The 25,259-nt window shown below is 42.1% G+C and overlaps 1 protein-coding gene across 3 annotated transcripts in view; it reads right to left on the reverse strand.

The window, feature by feature from the left end:
• The window catches only part of LOC115223938 (protein pigeon), a 98,165-nt gene that overhangs the window by 43,258 nt on the left and 29,648 nt on the right, over nt 1-25,259 (reverse strand). For all 3 annotated transcript variants that reach the window (XM_036512876.1, XM_036512875.1, XM_029794682.2), the window contains exons 10-23: nt 22,430-22,470; nt 21,720-21,829; nt 20,665-20,728; nt 19,167-19,244; nt 17,047-17,139; nt 15,891-16,076; nt 13,638-13,798; nt 12,541-12,610; nt 8,541-8,638; nt 7,133-7,357; nt 5,603-5,673; nt 3,980-4,109; nt 3,153-3,248; nt 379-446 (exon numbers count right to left, since the gene is read on the reverse strand). In XM_036512876.1, the coding sequence (XP_036368769.1) occupies nt 379-446; nt 3,153-3,248; nt 3,980-4,109; nt 5,603-5,673; nt 7,133-7,357; nt 8,541-8,638; nt 12,541-12,610; nt 13,638-13,798; nt 15,891-16,076; nt 17,047-17,139; nt 19,167-19,244; nt 20,665-20,728; nt 21,720-21,829; nt 22,430-22,470 (1,491 nt within the window). The remainder of the gene's footprint in view (nt 1-378; nt 447-3,152; nt 3,249-3,979; nt 4,110-5,602; nt 5,674-7,132; nt 7,358-8,540; nt 8,639-12,540; nt 12,611-13,637; nt 13,799-15,890; nt 16,077-17,046; nt 17,140-19,166; nt 19,245-20,664; nt 20,729-21,719; nt 21,830-22,429; nt 22,471-25,259) is intronic.

Raw genomic sequence — 25,259 nt, forward strand, 5'->3', positions numbered from 1 at the left:
TTAAAATGGGAAAAAATGATGGTAAATTTTTTTTTAAATCGTAGACTCATCGTAGACGCGCGCTAATACCCAGAAGGGCTCGAAATGAATCAAGACTATAAGATACCCGCTTTTGGTTAAACTGCACCACAAAATGTGGGAGTAGTTAGGAATCTAAATCGTAGGAGACAGACAGCACACAACCTCACTTTTATATATAAAGATTAATTAAAAGAAACAGGGCATCTCAACAGAAATATAGTAACAAAAGGATCAAACATGGGATATAGCACAGTACCAAAGAAAGGATTTGAACCATGAATGCTTTGGTAAATATTCCAACATGGCATTGATTCAGAAACATTTTTACAAAGATATAAAAGAACAAGTTTTACTCACAAAGCACGCTTTTCATGCGGTTTATTAACGCTCCAGGCAAACTGACATAATTGGCGAGCTTGACATAACTTTAAAAATAAAAAAACAATTAACAAAAATTATTAATTTTTGAATAATTACAAAGAAAATATTGATATTTCTATATCATTTTTACTATCATTGTTAACATCATCATCATTATTATTATTAGCATTAGGAGTGGCTGAGTGGTAAGTAGCTTGCTTACGAACCACATGGTTCCGGGTTCAGTCCCACTGCGTGGCACCTTGGGCAAGTGTCTTCTACTATAGCCTCGGGCCGACCAAAGCCTTGTGAGTGGATTTGGTAGACGGAAACTGAAAGAAGCCCGTCGTATATATGTATATATATATATATATGTGTGTGTGCGTGTATGTTTGTGTGTCAGTGTTTGTCCCCCTAGTATTGCTTGACAACCGATGCTGGTGTGTTTACGTCCCCGTCACTTAGCGGTTCGGCAAAAGAGACCGATAGAATAAGTACTGGGCTTACAAAAGAATAAGTCCCGGGGTCGATTTGCTCGACTAAAAGGTGGTGCTCCAGCATGGCCACAGTCAAATGACTGAAACAAGTAAAAGAGTAAAAGAGAGAGAGAGTGCTATTACATCTCCATATTGTTATCATTATCCTCCTCATCATCATATTTCTATATCATTATCATTACCATTATTATATTTCCATATAAGGCAGCAAGCTGGCAAAAGCATTAGCATGTCAGGCGAAATGCTTAGCAGTATTTCATCTGCCGCTACATCCTGAGTTCAAATTCCACCGAGGACAAATTTGCCTTTCATTCAGGGTCGATAAATTATCATATTTTAACATGTATAGGGAACCCTTTTTTGTCAAAAATTAGGTTAAAAAAATATAGTGGCTGTGTGGTAAGGAAACTGGAAACCGGCCCTTATGAGCCAGGCATGGCTTGAGAAGGAACAAACAATATACATATATATATATATATATATATATATATATATATATACTAGCAGTATCGCCCAGCATTGCTCGGGTTTGTAAGGGAAATAACTATATAAGCATTTTTAGAGAGTTATAGCCAAAAAGTAGCAAAAAAATGCATTAAAAATGGAAAACAAATTATGGTAATTTTTTTTTTTAATCATTGACTCATCGTAGACATTTTTAGAGAGTTACTTACCTTATATAATAGCGAAAAAAATGCATTAAAGTGGAAAAAAATTATGGTAAATTATTTTTAAATCGTAGACTCATCGTAGACACGCGCTAATACCCAGAAGGGCTCGATATGAATCACGACTATAAGATACCCGGTTTTGGTTAAACTGCACCGCAAAATGTGGGAGTAGTTAGGAATCTAAATCGTAGGAGACAGACACTCACACAACTACAGTTTTATATATAAAGATGTATATATATATATATATATATATACAAGACAGGCTACTTTCAGTTTCTGCCAACCAAATCTACTCACAAAGATTTGGTTAGTCCATGGCCATAGTAGAAGACACTTGCCCATGGTGTCACAGTGGGACTGAAACCAGAACCATATGGTTAGAAAGCAAGCTTCTTACCACAAAGCCATGCCTATTATATTTTTATATTATCATCATCATCATCAGTAGTAGGAGGAGGAGGAGGGTAGTGGGCTGGTATAATCATTAGTGTGTTGAAAAAAAAGTTCTGTCTTACTCCAGATTTTTACATCCTGAGAGAAAATCTTGCTGAGGTAAAGTTTGACCTTCGTTACCTCAAGGTACTGGTATTGATGGTATAAACGAATCCCATCCCCTTAATATTGCTGGACCTTGTGCCTAAATTACAAACTACATAATCGGAGGTGGTCTACAAGGAGTTACAAGTCGTTACAACTCCTCAAGGACACAAGGCCATCCCAGTGCTGAGTCCATTGTGGACCCCCACCCCTGAGTTGAAACTAATAAGACTTAAGAAATCCATAAGAAAGGAAGGTGGTGTATAGCAGCAGGCCCCTGTTTCCAGATCCCTACAAGTCACGGTTCTGGAAACGGCAGAAGAGGTTACCTGATGATCAGTGTAGGACCCTTTGTCCCCTACCATAGCAACCAGTAATATCACCCCCAATGTCTTGCGGGTACCATAAATCCTCGAGTATAATCCACCCTTGAGTTTAACACGCAGGGGACTTTTAGGGGGCTGTACCTCTGAAAAACCAAACCTTGTATATAATACGCACTCCTTCTCTAACTTGAGTCAAGGAGGTCTATATAACGTCCTTGGTTTGTAAAAATGTATGCGGTAACATCTTTTATTATTATTGTATATATAACATAATGCAAACATGCAGCTTTTTTGTGAATTTTGTTTGCAGAAAATAAAGAAATAACAGTAATAATGTTTAATAAATGTTGCTTACTGCAAGTTATGGATGATTCTTTTATGACTTCATTGCTTTCAGGCTTAGCTTAAGGTATTTTCGTGTCCGACATCACAAAATGTATCTGAATAAACATTGATGGACAGGAAATAGAGCCTCGGACATTGCTTAGAAGATATTTTTCATTTTTAACCTCGTATATAGTATGCACTAGGGATTTTGACCTTTAAATTTTGGGGGAAAAAATGCGGATTATACACGAGGATTTACGGTAAAAGCTGAGCTTCACAAAGGTGTCCATGAAATGAAACAACTGGTAAGATACCATGTGGGAGAGGATCTGTGTAAACATGGAAAGACAGACATAAAAATGATCATGATGGTGGTGGTGGTGGTGGTGGTGATGGGAGAAGGCACTCACCTGACTGGCAACGTATTCCTTGGCAATGTTCTCCAACTTTACCTGAGGTTCTGTTTTCCGGAATTTTATAAGAAATTCAGTGAAAGCTTCTTTTGTCTAAAGACAGATGGAAAAATAAAATATTTCAAAATGTTTACAAGAATTTCTAAGTACTAAAGAAGTAACGGAGCAATGTGTGTGTGTGTGTGTGTGTGTGTGTGTGTGTGTGAGTGCAACTCTATCTTTCCCTCTCTCTCTCCTCTTTGGTCCTCACGCTGAGAGTTGCTGAAGCATGGAACAAACTGCCGGCATCAGTTGTTAGTTGTCGGAGCACTGCATCCTTCAAAACATCCATGCTTTCTGAGATTCGCCAACACTACACCTGATTTTCTCCCCTCCATACACACACACAAACATGTATCTGACTCATACACTGTTCGCTTCCCAGACATTTGTACATTACTGCATATACTCTATATGCACTTTCTGACAAGTTGTGGTGCACCTGAGAACTGTATACAATATTTTCATTATCATTATTATTATCACATGATGGTTATAAGTGAATGTCCTCATCGTAAAAACTGCCATTCATTTCCAACCTTCTGTGGAAAACATGTCTGGAAAACAGGTGAGGAAGGATTGGTGACAGGAAGGGCATCCAGCCATAGGAAATCTGCCTCAAAAATTTCTGTCTGACCAATGCAAGTATGGGAAAACGGCTATTGAAAGAATAATGACAATGGTGGTGGTGGTGGTGGTGGTGGTGGTGGTGGTGACAATGACAAATAATTGTGGTGATTGCAATGGTAATGATGATGATGATGATAGCTACTCAACAGACTTACCAAAAGCATTAGAATCCCATATTGCTTGGTGAGTTTGGTGGTTTCAAGAAAATGTGGCAAAGCACCGAGAACTGAATATGGATGATGGGTTCTGGTAGAATCCACTTCAGATTCAGAAGAACTCGGTTCTCTGCAAAAAAATAAATAAATAAATAAAAAAAAAATAAAAAATAAAAATTTAAAAAATAAATAAAAAATAAAAATAAATAAATAAAAATAAAAAATAAAAAAATAAATAAAAAATAAAAAATAAAAACATGAACAGCAAAGCTAAGGATTCTCTTGATAAAGATATGGCTACCTTGAACTATAGGGTTCCCGTTCCTGCCATTTACCACCACCACACCACTGTGATTTTGTACCGCAAACCTTCAAGCCACCTTCAGCCTAGCTCCTGTGGAGGGCACCCTTGAGGCCTTTGGCCCTGCTATAGGGCTGCTTTGCGGCCCTCTTCCCATGTGTAATAAAACTTATTTCTGCAAATGTGCTAAGTACTGATGCTAATCATAGTTTAATCAATAAGTGTAGGAGCAAGGTAAATGCAGTAAAAATAGAGGGGTCAGTGGGACTCCATTTAAGCGGCCCTTCAGAAATTGAACCCCCTTACAATACTCCCTGGGAGTTCATGGTATGAAATTCATTGTCACCAATGCCATATATTTAGTTTAAAATGCAGTGAAAATAGGAGGGCGAGTGGGGCCCCAATTAGGTGGCTTTTAAAAAAATAAACCCCTTAGGACATTCCCTGGGATTAGGGGAGTTGCTGGTTTGAGTTTCATTGTCCTTGCAACCAGATATTGCTCCTTCGGATTTCCACTTATTCAGGTCTCTGCAGAATAGTCTTAATGGTAAAAATTTCAATTCTTGGATGACGTAAAAAGATACCTTGATGAATTCTTTGCCCTGAAACCATCCCATTTCTGGGAAGAGGGTATTTTCAAGGTCCCCCACAACATTGCTTGACAACCAATGCTGGTGTGTTTACGTCCCTGTAACTTAGTGGTTCGGCAAAAGAGACCGATAGAATAAGTACTAGGCTTACAAAGAATAAGTCCTGAGGTCGATTTGCTCGACGAAAAGGCTGTGCTCCAGCATGGCCACAGTCACATGGCTGAAACAAGTAAAAGAGTAAAAAGAGGGAGTATCGAATGATTATGAAGGTCCACCCAAGTAAAATAGGAACCGAAGGGGTTCCACAGGCAAAAAAATAGTTGAAAGCCACTGCTTCAGATTATTCCTTCTCAGCCGACAGATAATCCCATCTTTAGTCTTTAGATAATCCTTTCTTAATCTACGGATAATTCCTCCCTCTTTATCCAATATGTATATTTCTTTACTACCCACAAGGGGCTAAACACAGAGGGGACAAACAAGGACAGACAAAGGGATTAAGTCGATTACATCGACCCCAGAACGTAACTGGTACTTATTTTATCGACCCCGAAAGGATGAAAGGCAAAGTCGACCTCGGCGGAATTTGAACCCAGAACACGTAACGGCAGACGAAATATGGCTACGCATTTCGCCCAGCGTGCTAACGATTCTGCCAGCTCGCCGCCTTATCTTTATCCAATATGTAGTCTTTCCTACAGGTAATCTATAAAAAAGGAAATCTCTTCTTACCTGACAGACTGATTAGATATGAGTTTGGTGAGAAATATATTGCCATCAGTTACCTCCACTTCATTCAATTTCTGAAACAGAAATAGAAAATATGATGATGACAAGAATTATGAAGAAGAAGAAGAAGAAGAAGAAGAAGAAGAAGAAGAAGAAGAAGAAGAAGAAGAAGAAGGAGAAGGAGGAGGAGGAGGAGAAAGAGAAGGAGGAGGAGGAGGAGGAGATATGGTGGTGATGAAGAAGAAGAAGAAGATGGTGGTGGTGATGAAGAAGAAGAAGAAGATGATGATGGTGGTGGTGGTGGTGGTGATGATGAAGATGGGGGAAGTGATGATAATAACATGGCAATAGTAATGATGATGGTGACAGTGGTTGTGGTAGTGGTGATGGTGGCAGCAGCAGTAGTGGTAGTGGTGGCGATATCAGTGGAGATGGTGACAGAGGTGATGGTGGTAGTGATGATGGTAGAAGTGATGGTGGTGATGATTGTGGCGGTGGTGGAGGTACTCTTTACATGGTGCCAGCACATGTCTTCTTTTTTGTGGTGCTACCACATATGTTCTTCAGATGGCGCTGGCATGTAGAATGAAAATATCATACAAGACTGCTGTGTAGAAATGTATGTATTGGGTTGTCCGGAAAGTTCGTACTGATTTATAGTAGCTTACCTTTCGACTTATTTTAGAACATGGTTGAGTCCATATAATAGGATTTGACTACACCTCCATTTAGAGCACAGTTTAAGCTATCTTTTTGTGGGAGAATGTTTATGTTCCTATAACCTGTGTTAATTCTGTAACCCTTTAAAATGGAAGATAAGAAAGTTCATTTTCGGCACTTGATGCTTTGGGAACCAGACAAAAATTGCTGCAGCTCGGCTGGGATGTGTTACCCCACCCTCCATATTCACCAGATATTGCTCTTTCGGATGAGGATATAAGATTTGCAGACAAAAGAGGGTGTTTCAATGGCCTACTGAGTGTAGGGGTGGAGTACTTAAATGTTCTTTTACATTTCATTTGTTTCAGTTATTAGACTGAGGCCATGCTGGGGCACCACCTTGGAGAATTTTTAGTCGAATGAATCAACTCCAGTAATTATTATTTTTTTTTTTAAGGCAGGTATTCTATTGGTCTCTTATGCCAAACTGCTAAGTTACAGGGACATAAACACACCAACACTGGTTGTCAAGCAGTGGTGAGGGACAAACACAGACACAAGACAGACAGACACACGCACACTCACAAACAACACACACACATCCACACACACATACACAAACACACATACACACACACATATACATACACACACATATAATAGGCTTCTTAAAGTTTGTCTACTAAATCCACTCACAAGACTTTGGTTGGCCATAGCAGAAGACACTTGCCCAAGGTTCCATGCAGTGGGATTGAACCCGGGATCATGTGGTTGGCAAGCAAACTTCTTACCACACAGCCACACCTGGCATTTCCTTCTATAAAAGAAGAAAAACTGGAATAATCCATAAAAATGCTATCTTTAATGCTTTACCTGGATATCAATTAATGTCGATTGGTTCTGGTGAGGCAACTTGCTCGTGGAAAATCTTGGAAACTGTAATTGGAATATTTGGTTCTGGCGCAGATGCTGTCGTAGTGTGTCCCAGAGGTCAGCACTCCGAGGAAAACCCACACGGTCTTTTACAGACTTGCGACTGATACTGATATTGGAAAAAACATGGTACTGGATTTTGGACAAAATCTCATTTGATTGGTTCTGACAAAAAAAAAAGGAGGAAGACATATCAATAATTATCAATAGTAATTGCATATTTGCATATTTGTGTATTGATTTTGTGGGTGAGTATATATGCGATTGTGTATATATAGTTGCAGATGTGGGTAAGTCGTTAAAAATTTATAACAGACGGATTAGGTTAAGCCAGGGATGGGCAACTTTTCGTCAACTGGGGGAGCCGCATGATAAAACACATCATCATCATCGTTTAACGTCCGTTCTCCATGCTAGCATGGGTTGGACGGTTCAACTGGGGTCTGGGAAGCCAGGAGGCTGCACCAGGCTCCAGTCTGATCTGACAATGTTTCTACAGCTGGATGCCCTTCCTAACACCAACCACTCTGTGAGTGTACTGGGTGCCTTTTACGTGCCACCGGCACGGGGGCCAGACGTGGCTGGCAACGGCCACAATCGGATGGTGCATTTTACGTGCCACCGGCACGGATGCCAGTCGGGGTAGCGCTGGCAACGGCCACGTTTGGATGGTTCTCTTACGTACCACCGGCACTGGTATCACAGCTACAATTTCCATTGATGTTGATCGCTTTCAATTTTGATTTTCATTTTTTCATTTGAAAATGGTAAAGTGGACATCATGATGATGACGATGGTGGTGGTGGTGGTGGTGGTGGTGGTGGTGGTGATGGTTGTGGTGGTGGTGATGGTTGTGGTGGTGGTGGTGGTGGTGTGGTGGTGGTGGTGGTGGTTGTTGTGGTGGTGGTGGTGTTGGTGGTGGTGGTGGATGGTGGTGGTGGTGGTGGTGGTGATGGTTGTGGTGGTGGTGGTTGTGGTGGTGGTGGTGTTGGTGGTGGTGGTGGTGGTGGTGGTGTGGTGGTGGTGATGGTGGTGGTGGTGGTGGTGGTGATGGTGGTGGTGGTGGTGGTGGTGATGGTTGTGGTGGGTGGTGGTGGTGGTGGGGTGGTGGTGGTGGGTGGTGGTGATGGTGGTGGTGGTGGTGTGGTGGTGGTGGTGGTTGGTGGTGGTGGTGGTGGTGGTGGTGTGATGGTGGTGGTGGTGGTGGTGGTGGGGTGGTGGTGGTGGGTGGTGATGGTTGTGGTAGTGGTGATGGTGGTGGTGGTGGTGGTGGGTGGTGGTGGTGGTGGTGGTGGTGTGCATGTTTGCATGTGTACACATATTTATTCCTGTTGAGGTAAATATTTACCTTATCCAATTGTCCCCTGAAACTATCAGCTGTTGTGAAAGGGACCACCGTTAAGATGCTCTTGGAAACTCTTTGCCTCATTTTCAAATAGGTCGTACCTAAAACATGGAAAGGATAAATCAATTAATCAGGTGTGCTACCCCCCACCTGCTCATAACTCATAACCTCACCACCACCCCCATCTCTCTTCCTGCAACCATCCATTTCCATTTCTTTACTACCCACAAGGGGCCAAACACAGAGAGGACAAACAAGGATAGACAAACGGATTAAATCGATTATATCGACCCCAGTGCGTAACTGGTACTTAATTTATCGACCCCGAAAGGATGAAAGGCAAAGTCGACCTTGGCGGAATTTGAACTCAGAACGTAACCGCAGATGAAATACCTGTTTCTTTACTACCCACAAGGGGCTAAACACAGAGAGGACAAACAAGGACAGACAAACGGATTAAGTCGATTATATCAACCCCAGTGCGTAACTGGTACTTATTTAATCGACCCCGAAAGGATGAAAGGCAAAGTCGACCTCGGCAGAATTTGAACTCAGAACATAACGGCAGACGAAATACCGCTTAGCATTTCGCCTGGCGTGCTAACGTTTCTACCAGCTCACCGCCTTTCTTCCTGCAACCATCATCTTCTCACTGCCCCCACCCCTTCACACAGCCTACCTATAAATGGTATTGCACCACCCTTATCTCCCTACCCAATACACTCTAGCTGTACCCTGCTATACTACTAAGGCGGCGAGCTGGCAGAAACGTTAGCACGTCGGGCGAAATGCGTAGCCGTATTTCATCTGTCCTTACGTTCCGAGTTCAAGTTCCGCCGAGGTCGACTTTGCCTTTCATCCTTTCGGGGTCGATATATTAAGTACCAGTTACGCACTGGGGTCGATGTAATCGACTTAATCTCTTTGTCTGTCCTTGTTTGTCCCCTCTGTGTTTGGCCCCTTGTGGGTAGTAAAGAAATATATACTACTAACCCCATCTCTCTCTCTCTCCCCACTTCTGGTCTACTTCTGCCAGTCATCACCTACACTTACCTTTATCCCATCACCCATCCTTACCTATATCTACCTCTCCTCTTACCCATCACTCCACCCCTGACATTTTCAAATATCCCCCAAAAACTTCTTCTCCATCAAACCCTTTCTTCCACCCTCCTACCCATTCCGGTCCTTCTGATATCATTCCTCTCTCTCTCTCTCTCTTTCTCAGTATTCTTTTATACTTTTATTTGTTTCAGTCATTTGACTTTGGCCATGCTGGAGCACCGCCTTTAGTCAAACAAATTGACCCAGGGACTTAATTCTTTGTGAACCTAGTACTTATTCTCTCGGTCTCATTTACCAAACCGCTAAGTGACAGGGACGTAAACACACCAGCATTGGTTTTCAAGCGATGTTGGGGGGGACAAACACAGACACACAAACATATACATACATACATACATACATACATACATATATATATATATATATATATATATATAGGACGGGCTTCTTTCAGTTTCCATCTACCAAATCCACTCACAAGGCTTTGGTCGGCCCGAGGCTATGGTAGAAGACACTTGCCCAAGGTGCCACGCAGTGGGACTGAACCCAGAACCATGTGGTTAGTAAGCAAGCTACTTACCGCTCAGCCACTCCTGTGTGTATGTATCTCTTTGTCTCCTGTCCCTTTCCTAAATCACCTGACCAAACACACATACTCCCAATGTTATTAAGTCCTCTCAACACAAAGACCTACACTTCCACCTACCCCCACCCCACAATATCCATTTCTAGCATTTCTACTCTCACCACTCCTTCTCCTATTCCCCTCCTTGGCCTACACAGCTTAGTCTACTGAGTAATCTCCTCATTTACTCTGTGCATGTATGTGCATGCGTGAGCAAGTTTCACAGGGAGAGGTGCATAATTCTATTGTCTGTAATGTGTTAGATGACTGTAAATAAAGGCGGCGAGCTGGCAGAAACGCTAGCACGTCGGGCGAAATCCTTAACAGTATTTCGTCTGCCGATTACGTTCTGAGTTCAAATTCCGCCGAGGTCAACTTTGCCTTTCATCCTTTCAGGATCAATTAAATAAGTACCAGTTACGCACTGGGGTCGATATAATCGACTTAATCCATTTGTCTGTCCTTGTTTGTCCTCTCTGTGTTTAGCCCCTTGTGGGTAGAAAAGAAATAGGTATTCATCTACTGCTACGTTCTGAGTTCAAATTTTACCAAGGTCAACTTTGCCTTTCATCCTTTCAGGATCAATTAAATAAGTACCAGTTACGCACTGGGGTCGATATAATCGACTTAATCCCTTTGTCTGTCCTTGATTGTCCTCTCTGTGTTTGCCCCTGTGGGTAGTATAAAGAAATAGTATTTCGGTCTGTCGCTATGTCTGAGTTCAAATTCCGCCGAGGTCAACTTTGCCTTTCATCCTTTCAGGGCCGATTAAAAAGTAAGTTACGCATTGGGGTCGATATAATCGACTAATCCGTTGTCTGTCCTGTTTGTTCTCTGTGTTTTTAGCCCCTTGTGGGTAGTAAAGAAATAGGTTTCGTCTGTCGCTATGTTCTGAGTTCAAATTTCACCAAGGTCGACTTTGCCTTTCATCCTTTCAGGATCAATTAAATAAGTACCAGTTACACACTGGGGTCGATATAATCGACTCAATCCGTTTGTTTGTCCTTGCTTCTCCCCTCTGTGTGTAGCCCCTTGTGGGTAGTAAAGAAATAAGATGACTGTAAATAAAATTAACCTTATTTGGACGACTGCCACACAAAATGCATCTCATTTTTGCTCAAATGAAAGAACTTAGCTGCCACACAAGGAGCCAGGAATCATGTCTCCCCATGGCACACAGACATGACTTGTGTCAACTTTCTAAAGTAATTTCAGTTATTTTTTTTTTATGTGCCCTTTCCAAGCCTAGTCAGGCTCATGGGCCCGGTTTCCCAGTTTCTGTGGCGTATGTGTTCCCCCCCAGTTGGACGGGACACCAGTCCATCGCAGCATTACCCAAGAAACAGGAAGAAAGAGTGAGAGAAAGTTGGGGCAAAAGAGTACAACAGGGGTTGCCACCATCCCCTGCCGGAGCCTCGTGGAGCTTTAGGTGGGTTCGCTCAATAAACACACACAACGCCCGGTCTGGGAATCGAAACCGCAATCCTCCAACTTTGAGTCCGCTGCCCTAACCACTGGGCCATTGCACCGCCACATTTCAGTGAAAAAAAGGGTCTAATTAGTTTCGTTGGTCACAATATTTTTTTCCCCTTTCTTATGTATTTTAATCACATTAAACTCACCCACTTTCAGCAAACTTCATCAGCTCAATTTATCCCTATAAATACATGGTTACTCAAGCTGCTAGAAATAGTAGCCACATCTCAAACTAAATGTGGAAGCACTCCGTCGGTTACGACGATGAGGGTTCCGGTTGATCCGAATCAACGGAACAGCCTGCTCGTGAAATTAACGTGTAAGTGGCTGAGCACTCCACAGACACATGTACCCTTAACGTAGTTCTCGGGGATATTCAGCGTGACACAGAGAGTGACAAGGCCAGCCCCTTGAAATACAGGTAACAAACAGAAACAGGAAGTAAGAGTGAGAGAAATTTGTGGTGAAAGAGTACAGCAGGGATCACCACCATCCCCTGCCGGAGCCTCGTGGAGCTTTTAGGTGTTTTCGCTCAATAAACACTCACAACGCCCGGTCTGGGAATCGAAACCACGATCCTATGACCGCGAGTCCGCTGCCCTAACCACTGGGCTATTGCACCTCCACCTCAAACTAAATGCTACCAACTTGAAAAGAAAGGAACACTTTGGATGATTGTTGTCCTAGATATGCAATGCATAAAAAAGGCAAGGAAGACCATGAATGGAACATCTGCTCAGTCAGGACTGACCTGGTATTAAACAACAATAGCAGCTGTAATGATAGCCAAAATTAGAACATGATAAACAGAAAGATAAATTTTGTCTTTCTACTTACTGACTAGGAACTCAGATAAAAGTTCTTGGACCTCTGGACTAGCACAATCATTGCTGAGAGCAACAAAAATCTGAAAGCCAAACAAAAAACAGGAATGACAATACAATTTTATACATAACTAGCAGTATCGCCCGGCGTTGCTCGGGTTTGTAAGGGAAATAACTATAAAGCATTTTTAGAGAGTTATAGCCAAAAAATAGCAAAAAATGAAAAAAAAAAATGATGGTAAATTTGTTTTTGAGAGTTAAAAAGGTGGAGTTGCGTCCCCTAGACAGTCTGTGGTTTGTGTTTCTGATTCTTGACCCCATGTCCAATTTATCGATTTTTTTCAGAACTGGGGGAACTTTTCAAAATTTTCGCTGCGTTAGTTTTGAATTATGACATTGGGCTATGTGTGTGTCAAGTTTCATCAGAATCAGTTGAAAGCCGTGGTCAGGGTGAGGGTACAAGCAAACAGACACACAGACAGACAAACTGCCGTTTATATAGAGAGATTATATGTATGCATACCTTTCCTTCTTGGGACACAAAACTCTACTTGTGAAGACCTGTTGAGGCAAGTGAAAATCAAAATCGATCAACATCAATGGAAATTGCAGCTGCGATACCAGTGCCGGTGGTACGTAAGAGAACCATCCGAACGTGGCCGTTGCCAGCACCGCCCCGACTGGCCTCGTGCCGGTGGCACATAAAAAGCACCATCCGATTGTGGCCGTTTGCCAGCCTCGCCTGGCCCCCGTGCCCGTGGCATGTAATAAGCACCATACGATCGTGGCCGTTTGCCAGCCTCGCCTGGCACCTGTGCAGGTGGCATGTAAAAAGCACCCACTACACTCACGGAGTGGTTGGCGTTAGGAAGGGCATCCAGCCATAGAAACATTGCCAGATTAGACTGGGCCTGGTGCAGCTTTCTGGCTTCCCAGACCCGAGAAGATGAGGAAGAGAGAGATGAGAGAGAGAATATGAGGGAGAGATGAGAGCAAGAGAGAAAATGAGGGAGAGATATAGAGGGAAGATGAGAGAGTGTGAAAGGAAGTGATAGGTGGGAAAAAAAAAACATCAAAAAAAGAGCAAAGAAAAAGGCGGAGTCAACGTACATCTTTGATGACATTGTAGTCTCTGAGATGGAGCAAGATATAATGGAAGAGAGCCATACGAGTGGTCGAAAGGTAGCAACAGCTAAATAGATGGAGCAATTGGTCTTTGTTGACCAACAGTTTGTATAAGCGCTGAGATTTCTTGTCATAGACCAGCCAACCTGCCAATGGAATCAGAAACATAATGGTTAAAACAAACAGAGAAGATTATCAGAATAAAGATTAACAGTTTAGCATTTAATCCAGCTATATCCGATCCAAATATTCTAGCTGTTTTATGTTCTGAACAGCCAGATCCAGCCTCTCACGCATAACCTGCAAAGCCATTATAAAAATATACTTATTGCATCATCAAAATTTCTTCAAACTTTGTTTTTCTTTACATTTATTCAATCTCCAAAGAATTCCTCTCAACACAGGGGTATGATACTCCCCCACTACTCCTGTTCATGATCAGAGATGTACATATCGTCAGCCACTAAGGGACATGCTCAAGTGGTTAAGGTCAAACAACTGACAAGGAAATCTGTGGTATTGAGCAGAATATTTGTTGGAGTGACTGTGTGGTAAGTAGCTTGCTAACCAACCACATGGTTCTGGGTTCAGTCCCACTGCGTGGCATCTTGGGCAAGTGTCTTCTGCTATAGCCTCGGGCCGACCAATGCCTTGTGAGTGGATTTGGTAGACGGAAACTGAAAGAAGCCTGTCGTATATATGTATATATATATATATATGTGTGTGTATATGTTTGTGTGTCTCTGTTTGTCCCCCTAGCATTGCTTGACAACCGATGCTGGTGTGTTTACGTCCCCGTCACTTAGCGGTTCAGCAAAAGAGACCGATAGAATAAGTACTGGGCTTACAAAGAATAAGTCCCGGGGTCGATTTGCTCGACTAAAGGTGGTGCTCCAGCATGGCCGCAGTCAAATGACTGAAACAAGTAAAAGAGTATATCTGATCCAAATATTCTAGCTGTTTTATGTTCTGAACAGCCAGATCCAGCCTCTCACACATACCCTGCAAAGCCATTATAAAATTATACTTATTGCATCATCAAAATTTTGAAACTACAAGACAATGCTTGATTAATTAACCATTTTGATTCCAACCTGGCTGAAACCGCCTCTGGCTCACATGGTTCTGGGTTCAGTTCCACTGCATGGCACCTTGGGCAAGTGTCTTCTTCTATAGCCTCGGGTTGACCAAAGCCTTGTGAGTGGATATTGGTAGACGGAAACTGAAAGAAGCCCATCGTATATATGTATATATATATATATATATATATATATGTATGTGTGTGTATATGTTGTGCTTGTGTTTGTCCCCACAACTGATACTGGTGTGTTTACGTCCCCGTAACTTAGTGGTTCAGCAAAAGTGACCAATAGAATAAGTACTAGGCTTCCAAAGAATAAGTCCTGATGTCAATTTGCTCAACTAAAGGTGGTGCTCCAGCATGGCCACAGTCAAATGACAGAAACCAGTAAAAAGATAGAGTATAACAATATTTCTGCTTCAGCAACTCAGTGCTGAATCTGTCTGAAATGTAATGGAAAATAGGTCAGTTTCAAGACATTGATACCCAAGTGACAGAAGCAAAGTTTAAAGGGAAGGGAATAGTAGTCTTTTCCTTTGATTTCCAGATAGAAGCAAAGAGGAAACAACATTTACTGACCAAAGATAAAAAAGAAAAAGAGAAAAAAAGAAACAGAATAAAAATTTTGTTACACAGTGTTATAAGCCTGTTTGGAAGGGTTTGTGGAGGCGCAATGGCCCAGTGGTTAGGGCAGCGGACTCGCGGTCATAGGATCGCGGTTTCGATTCCCAGACCGGGCGTTGTGAGTGTTTATTGAGCAAAAACACCTAAAAGCTCCACGAGGCTCCGGCAGGGGATGGTGGTGATCCCTGCTGTACTCTTTCACCACAACTTTCTCTTACTCTTACTTCCTGTTTCTGTTGTACCTGTATTTCAAGGGACCGGCCTTGTCCCTCTCTGTGTCACGCTGAATATCCCTGAGAACTACGTTAAGGGTACACGTGTCTGTGGAGTGCTCAGCCACTCACATGTTAATTTCACGAGCTCTGCCACTTACACATTAATTTCACATTAATTTCAACCGGAACCCTCATCGTCGTAACCGACGGAGTGCTTCCATCCCATATAAGCCTGTTTAAAAAAGTTTGACCTGGGGCTCACTCAACCATACCAAACACTACAATTAGCAGATTCAGGGCTCAAATAATAGGCCTTACCTGATAGATACATTCCTTTACAGTAGTGATTCCTTAACTGTAGCCGTCTACTGCTGGCATGAAGTAGAGACACGTAGTTGTGTTGGCTGTCATCCAGATTCACATTTGTTTTGCTACATTTTGTATTTCGATCTTCAGGTTGTGAGGGTTTTTTCTCTTTCGAAACACTGCCGTACAGCGATTCTCCTTCAGATGAAAATATAGAGATATTACTGTACATGGAGAGACACGGTACTACTTAAGAAGAGTGGTCCCGGTGCGTGCACTTGCGTACTTGCGCATCTGTGCAAGCTAGTCGTGACTAGTCGATCTTTACTTTGTGTTTTTGTGTTTTATTTACTTTGTTTAAAAAAATTATTTACTTTGTTTTTGTGTTTTATTTACTTTGTTTTAAAAAAAATTATTTGTTTTGTGTAAAAAAATTATTTATTTTGTGTTTTATTTACTTTGCTAGGTAGTTGTTGTAGGATCGACTAGTCATGACTGGCTAGCGCGGATGCACGAGTACATGAGTGTGCACACCGGGACCACTCTTAAGTAGTACCGATACATACCACACAGTGAAATAAGTTAGAGAATAAAAAGTAGTAAAGAAAAGCATGAAACGGGCAAGGAGGGAGGGAGAGGGGGAGAGAGAAGAGGAGAGATAGGTGGGAGCACAGAGTGTGTGGAAGAGATTGAGAAGGACAGAGAAGGTGAAGGGACAAAGAGAGTGGGAAGGATTGAGAGAGGGTGAGGGACAGGAAAAGGGATGGGTAGAGAGCATGGCAGGACAGAAAGAGAGAGAAAATAGGAGGGACAGAGAGAGGGAGGGATAACAGAGAATGGGAGGGACAGACAGATAGTGGGAGGGATGGACAGAGAGTGGGTGGGACGGACAGAGAGTGGGAGAGACGGACAGAGAGTGGGAGGGATGGACAGAGAGTGGGTGGGACGGACAGAGAGTGGGAGGGATGGACAGAGAGTGGGTGGGACGGACAGAGAGTGAGAGGGACGAACAGAGAATGGGAGGGACGGACAGAGAGTGGGAGGGATGGACAGAGAGTGGGAGGGGAAAAGAGAGTGAAAGAGAAAGATAGAGTAGGAGAAACAGAGAGAGTAGTTTGAAGGTAATAGGAGTAAAAAGAGAGTAAGGAATGGAGGTGACCCCACTTACTGTGCAACAGGATGTGGTTACAGGGTTCGTATTCAATACTGACGTTGAGGAGGTGGGTGAAAAATCCCGGGAGACTAACCACCAGGTATCCATCTGTAATGATAATGGGAAATATTACTGTAAGGGTCAACCTGTTAGAATAGCAGCCAAACTTGTCCTTAAATGATATTTCTACGGTTAAGAAAACAAAGGAGAGATATCTTTATATATAAAAGAGAAGTTGTGTGTCTGTCTCCTACGATTTAGATTCCTAACTACTCCCACATTTTGCAGTGAAGTTTAACCAAAACCAGGTATCTTATAGTCGTGATTCATATCGAGCCCGTCTGGGTATTAGCGCGCGTCTACGATGATTCTACGATTTTAAAAATAATTTACCATCATTTTTTATTCCATTTTAATGCATTTTTTTTCGTGTGTCGATGGCGGCGGAGTTGGCGTCCATGGTCACACCTGCACCTGTTTGCTTCTCCCCCTTCTTCCCTCCCTCATGAAGCTGTGGGGAAGGGAGTGTAAGGAAATCAACGTCGTAAAGCGTTGTCAAGGAGACCAGCGTTCTTTTAGAACAACGACTTCATGGCTTGAAGACACCAAAACAAAAATGGCTAAGAAAGCCCGAATTGGCATCTATAAAGGAAGTAACTCTCTAAAAATGCTTATATAGTTATTTCCCTTACAAACCCGAGCAACGACGGGCGATACTGCTAATCTTTATATATAAAAGTAAGGTTGTGTGTCTGTCTCCTACGATTTAGATTCCTAACTACTCCCACATTTTGCGGTGCAGTTTAACCAAAACCGGGTATCTTATAGTCGTGATTCATATTGAGCCCTTCTGGATATTAGCGCGCGTCTACGATGAGTCTATGATTTTAAAAAATAACTTACCACCATTTTTTCCATTTTAATGCATTTTTTTCGCTATTATATAAGGGAAGTAACTCTCTAAAAATGTCTACGATGAGTCAACGATTTAAAAAAAATTTACCATAATTTTTTTTCCATTTTTAATGCATTTTTTTGGCTAAAACTCTCTAAAAATGCTTATATAGTTATTTCCCTTACAAACCCGAGCAACGCCGGGCGATACTGCTAGTATTTGATAAACTAATTCTAGATACATTGCGGCAAAAAATACAAAAAAGGAAATGGATAAGACGATCACAAATGATCATGGTCTATCGATTGGCAGAGGGCAGTACATACAAGGGGAGATAACTACTGTGAGCCTGACATCCTTAATTTTCTCATTTTGACCATGTTGTCATGCGCATACCCACTTCTTTATACAAGATTCCTATAGCTTCTTTAGGTGAAATTCACAGCTAGACTGTCAAGGGTAAATCTCTAGAGCAGCCGCGAGCAAAATTTTATGAGAAGTGGGCCATATGAAACACAGATCGTTATTAGGCAGGCTACACCACTTACAAAAAAAAAAAATCCGTATTCTCTTTTACTCTTTTACTTGTTTCAGTCATTTGACTGTGGCCATGCTGGAGCACCGCCTTTAGTCGAGCAAATCGACCCCCAGGACTTATTCTTTGTAAGCCTAGTACTTATTCTATCAGTCTCTTTTGCCGAACCGCTAAGTTACGGGGATGCAAACACACCAGCATCGGTTGTCAAGCAATGTTGGGGGAGACAAACACAGACACACAAACATACACACACACACACACACACACATATATATATATATATATATATATATATTATATATATATAATATATATATATTATATATATATATACACATATATATGGCGGGCTTCTTTCAGTTTCCGTCTACCAAATCCACTCATAAGGCTTTGGTCGGCTCGAGGCTATAGTAGAATTTAATGTTGAAGTGAATCTAATGGTCTTTGTGTGTTTCTTAAATGGCTTATAAACAAACACCTTCCATGCTGCAATTGTTTTCATTCCAGCACACGATCTCAGATCATGTAACTTGCTATGCAAGTACATCTCCATTTTATCATACATTTATTGACTGTGTCTTTCTTCTTGATGTGAAGAGACCAACAATGATGAGGATGCTGGGAATGATGATGATGATGATGATGATGAATACAAAAAGCAAATAGACAGCAATTTCAGGAGGAATTAAATGCAACACTTACTAAACCATGTGAAGAGAATGCGACGTCTTGTGGCATCGTGTTTTGGGATCTTGGAAACTGAACCTTGTAAAGTGTGGGCTGCAATGAAAGAAGTAAAAAGAAAATAATAACAATAAAATAGGCAAGACAATGTTGTGTGGTAAGCTAGCTTCCCAACCACATGGTTCTGGGTTCAGTCCCACTGCATGGCACCTCAGGCAAGTGTCTTCTGCTATAGCGTTTAGATCGACCAAAGCCTTGTGAGTGGATTTGGTAGATGGAAAATGATAGAAGCCCATCTGTTTCTTTATTACCCACAAGGGGCTAAACATAGAGGGGACAAACAAGGACAGACAAACGGATTAAGTCGATTATATCGACCCCGAAAGGATGAAAGGCAAAATCAACCTCAGCAGAATTTGAACTCAGAACTTAAAGGCAGACATAATATGGCTACGCATTTCGCCCGGCATGCTAACGTTTCTGCCAGCTCGCCGCCTTGATAGAAGCCCATCATAGTTGTGTGTGTGTATGTGTGTGTGTGTTTTTATGTCTGTCTTTTTCCCACCACCACTTGACACTTGGTGTTGATGTGTTTAGATCCTCATAACTTAGTGGTTTGGCAAAAGAGATCAATGGAATAAATATCTGCTGCTTAAAAAAAAACAAATAAAGAAAAGGACAGGGGTTAATTTATTTGACTAAAAATTCTTCAAGGCAGTGCCCCAGCATGGCCACAGTCAAATAACAGAAACAAGTAAAAGAACAGAAAACAAAAAAAAAAAGGAGTTTGGATCTCTCTTTTACTCTTTTACTTGTTTCAGTCATTTGACTGCAGCCATGCTGGAGCACCGCCTTTAATTGAGCAACTCGACCCTGGGACTTATTCTTTTGTAAGCCCAGTACTTATTCTATCGGTCTCTTTTGCTGAACCGCTAAGTAACGGGGACATAAACACACCAGCATCGGTTGTCAAGCAATGCTAGGGGGACAAACACAGACACACAAACACACACACTCATATATATACATATATACGATGGGCTTCTTTCAGTTTCCGTCTACCAAATCCACTCACAAGGTTTTGGTCAGCCCGAGGCTATAGTAGAAGACACTTGCCCAAGGTGCCACACAGTGGGACTGAACCCGGAACCATGTGGTTGGTAAACAAGCTACTTACCACACAGCCACTTCTGTTGAAGATATAGAGGCAAAAATCTCGGCATGGCTGTGTGGTTAGGGAGCTTGCTTCCTAGCTACATGGTTTCGGGTTCAGTCCCATTGCGTGGCACTTTGAGTAGGTGTCTTCCACTATAGCCCCGAGCCGACCGGATCTTTGTGATTGAATTCGGTAGGTGGAAGTTACTGCCGTGTGTGTATGTGTGCGTATAGCTGCTCAGTGCCTCTCCGAAAGAGAGAGAGAGGGGGAAGCATAACCTAGAATTAAGGGATTTTGAAGTAAATTGAGGGGTTTCGAAGTACATTTATGAAGATGAGGAACATAAAAAAACTGACTCACCATGGTGGACCAAACAGACGAAATATGTGACATCAACCAAATCTTCATCAGTAATATTGTGTTCCTGGAGAGATGTGAACAAAAAGCATAAAATTGTGGAAATGAAGAAGGGAAAAAAAGGGGTAAGAAGATAATTGAAAATAAGGAGAAAGGATAAAAATGGGAATGAAAAGGTTCTCAGGTAAATCTTAAATAGGTTTACTGGGGTTTCTCTGAGAAACTTTTGAGGGCACTTACACACATAGGACATTGACACAAATGCACACACAGAGGACATGTTGACACATTCACATACAGAGGACATGTACACATACACACACAGAGGACATATTTACATACACACACACACAGATGACACATTGAAACATATACAGACACACACACACACAGAGAGGACACATTGAAACATATACAGACACACACACACAGAGGACACATTGAAACACATATAGACACACACACAGAACATGTTGACACAAACATTCACACACACAGAGGACATATTCACACACACACACAAACATCGACACATCGACACACACACACGCTTAAAAGACACACACACACAGACATACACACACACACACACACACAGAGGCCATACTGACGTTGATGCATACATACATAGAAACTCAAAAGATTTGATATAGACACAAAATAATAATAGACAGCAAGGTGGATCGAGGCAGACGGTGTTATTCAAGAATTCTAATCCCTGCTCAACAACATGGCAACACTCTACCAGTGACATGATATGAACCACCAAAAGGCGGCAAGCTGGCAGAAACGTTAGCACGCTGGGTGAAATGCATAGCCGTATTTCGTCTGCCGTTACGTTCTGAGTTCAAATTCTGCCAAGGTCGGCTTTACCTTTCACCCTTTCGGGGTCGATAAATTAAGAACCAGTTACGCACTGGGGTCGATATAATCGACTTAATCCGTTTGTCTGTCCTTGTTTGTCCCCTCTGTGTTTAGTCCCTTGTGGGTAGTAAAGAAATAGGTATAAACCACCAAAATTTCAAGTTGGGGAAAAAAAAAAAATAGGGTTAGCTTACTTTTTCTTCAGGGGTTACAGCTTGAGGTTGATTCTGAGACAGAGTTGGTTGGTAACAAATACAGAAGGTACCATTGGGCATTGTTATCACTTCTAAGTTAATGGAACGATCTAGAAATGTAAATACATTATCAACAGAGGATGGCACATGTCAGTGAAGTGTTTCAATGGGATATAAATAAATCTTTGTTATTATTAAGGCACCATCACCAATACTTTTTACGTGACACCAGCACCAGTGTTTTTCTTTTATGTAACACCTGCACAGGTGCTTTTTACACGGCACCAGCACAGGTGCTTTTTGTGTAGCACCTGTGCATTTTATGTGGCACCGGCACAGGTGCTTTCAACTTGACACCATCATCAGTGCTTTTTACATGGCACCAGGACAGGTGCTTTATACATGGCACCAGCACCAGTGCATTTTACACAACACCAGGACAGGTGCATTTTACATGGCACCAGCACAGGTGCTTTTTATGTGGCACCAGCACAGGTGCTTTTTATGTAGCACCAGCCCAGGTGCCCTTTACATGATGCCAGCATGGGTGCTTTCTATGTGGCACCAGCATGGATGTTTTCTATGTGATGCCAGTAAAGGTGCTTTTCACTGCTAATAATGATAATAACGAAGATAATAATACTAATAATAACAACATTAGTAATACTAATAATAATAATGAGAATAATAAAGAAGCAGGTGAACATTACCAGGAATAACAGAACACAGAGGGATGTCAATGTAGACTGGTCTGTAATATAAAAGAAGGAGAAATATCAGTGAAAGATTGTGTGAGTATGTGTGTGTGTGTGTGCGCGTGTGTGTGTGTCTGTGTGTGTGTACATGCTTTCATCATGGCATGAATTTGTACATCATATAAATTCATATTTTCAAACACCCCCCCCCAAAAAAAACATTCACTAAATGACAAAAAGCACAGCAGCAGCAGCAGCCGTTCAAGAATTTGGACCTGGAGATCTCCATTTCCAGCGACTTCGAGGGCCACCTCCCAGTGGTGTCGGGCGTCAACGAGGAGCCCTCGACTACAACAAGACGACCAAAGTTTTTTTTTTTTCCAAAGTCTGGGGTCTCCCGCCCCTAAGCCTAGACCATCACCTAGTCACCCTTACCCGTAAGAATTTGGACCTGGAGATCTCCATTTCCAGCGACTTCGAGGGCCACCTCCTCCCAGTGGTGGCGGGCGTCAACGAGGAGCCCTTGACTACAAGACGACCAAAGTTTTTTTTTTTTTTTTCCAAGGTCTGGGGTCTCCCGCCCCTAAGCCCTAGACCATCACCTAATCACCCTTACCCTTCTTGTTGCTTAACAACAACAACAACAACAAGACAAGCAAAATTATAGAACAAGGAAGGAATCTCTTCTATATACAAATCACTCAACCCTTTTAGAATTAGCACCCAAACCAGTGGTTCTCAACCAGGGTCCATATGACCCTTGGTGGGGTCCATATAAGATTTGCGTGGAGGCACATGGCCTAGTGGTTAGAGCAGCGGACAGGTGATCGAAGGATCACGGGTTCGAATTTCAGACCAGGCGGTGTGTGTGTTTATGGGCGAAACACCTAAGCTCCACGCGGCTCCGGCAGAAGGAAATGGCAAACTTCTCCCGACTCTTTCGCCACAACTTTCTCTCACTCTTTCCTCCTGCATCTAGCAGCTCACCTGTGATGGACCAGTGTCTCATCCAGGTGGGAAACCTATACGCCAATGAAACCAGGAAAACCGCCCTTATGAGCCAGGCATGGCTCGAGAAGGAACCATATAAGATTTAGTCGTTAAAATTTTGTGTGCAAATACATCGGTTATACTTCTACAATTCACAAAATATTTCGACAATTTTTTTTAGGCAATTTTAATAATATTTAATCAAAAAATGTAATGGGTTTTTTTTAAAACACTGAAGCGGGTGAGGGACCATCTGAGCAAAATAGGAATCAAAAAGGGTTCACAGGCAGAAAATGGTTGAGGAACACGGATCTAAATCTATCTCAAACCATTTAAAAAACAAATAAACATCATCATCATCGTTCTAATGTCTACTTTCCTATACTCTTTACTCTTTTACTTGTTTCAGTCATTTGACTGCGGCCATGCTGGAGCACCGCCTTTAATCGAGCAACTCGACCCCGGACTTATTCTTTTGTAAGCCCAGTACTTATTTTATCGGTCTCTTTTACCGAACTGCTAAGTTACGGGGACATAAACACACCAGCATTGGTTGTCAAGCAATGCTAGGGGGACAAATACAGACACACAAACACACACATATATATACATATATACGACAGGCTTCTTTCAGTTTCCGTCTACCAAATCCACTCACAAGGCTTTGGTTGGCCCGAGGCTATAGTAGAAGACACTTGCCCAAGGTGCCACGCAGTGGGACTGAACCCGGAACCATGTGGTTGGTAAACAAGCTACTTACCACACAGCCACTCCTGTGCCTATGTATATAAACAATAATGAACCATAAAATAAATTTTTATTTTTCAAAACAAAATAAAATAGTAGGAAGGAAAATAATAATTATTTTTGTATACTTCCATTTTATTTATATTTGAAAAGTTTCCTCCTACTTTTTTGAATTGCAAAGTCTTTGATGAGATCCTCAAAATCAATCTTAGGTAAGACATCTGCTTCTATACTTAGTAGAGATAAAAGCATCCCGAATATTATTTTAGCAAGTTGAAAGTGATTTCTTTTGTGCTGTAAACCAATTACCATTTCTGTTGGTGCCCCTTCCTTCCCTTGATGCCCTAAGCACATGCTTATTTTGCTTAATGGTTAATCCAGATCTGCTAACACCAACCACTTCACAGAGTGTACTGGGTGCTTTTCTCAAGGCACCAGCACCAGTGCTTTTTATGTGGAACCAGCATCGGTGTCAGTGGTTTTTATGTGGCACCAGCATCGGTGTCAGTGGTTTTTATGTGGAACCAGCACCCACTCCAATGCTTTTCACAACAACAACAATAAACAGAACAATGACAGCAGAAGAAAATATTTTAAAAAATGAAGGAGTCATTGGAGAATGAAGTCCCTGGCATGAAACAAGATAGGATAGCCATGAGTGGAACCCCTTAGCTCATATATCAGATCAATCCGAGCAGATCTGGTGTTACAGAACAACAACAACAACAGTGTGGAGGCGCAATGGCCCAATGGTTAGGGTAGCGGACTCGCAGTTGTAAGAACGCGGTTTCAATTCCTAGACCGGGCATTGTGAGTGTTTATTGAGCAAAAACACCTAAGCTCCACGAGGCTCCAGTGGGGGAGGGTAGTGAACCCTGCTGTACTCTTTCACCACAAATTTCTCTCACTCTTTCTTCCTACTTCTGCCACAAAGCAGAGGAACCATGGTGTAACCCACTATGGTGTGGTAAACTTTCAGACCTAAGTCTAGATTGTGAATCCTCTGTACCCCAGGATGGTTCAGCTCTCCACCTGTTAAAAGCTACCATTCACGGAATGAGGATAACAACATAGCTTTGACGCCTGTGCAACCGCCAGTCTATCGCGT

This window comes from Octopus sinensis, linkage group LG24, assembly GCF_006345805.1.
Source record: "Octopus sinensis linkage group LG24, ASM634580v1, whole genome shotgun sequence".
In the NCBI taxonomy this organism is placed as follows: Eukaryota; Metazoa; Mollusca; class Cephalopoda; order Octopoda; family Octopodidae; genus Octopus; species Octopus sinensis.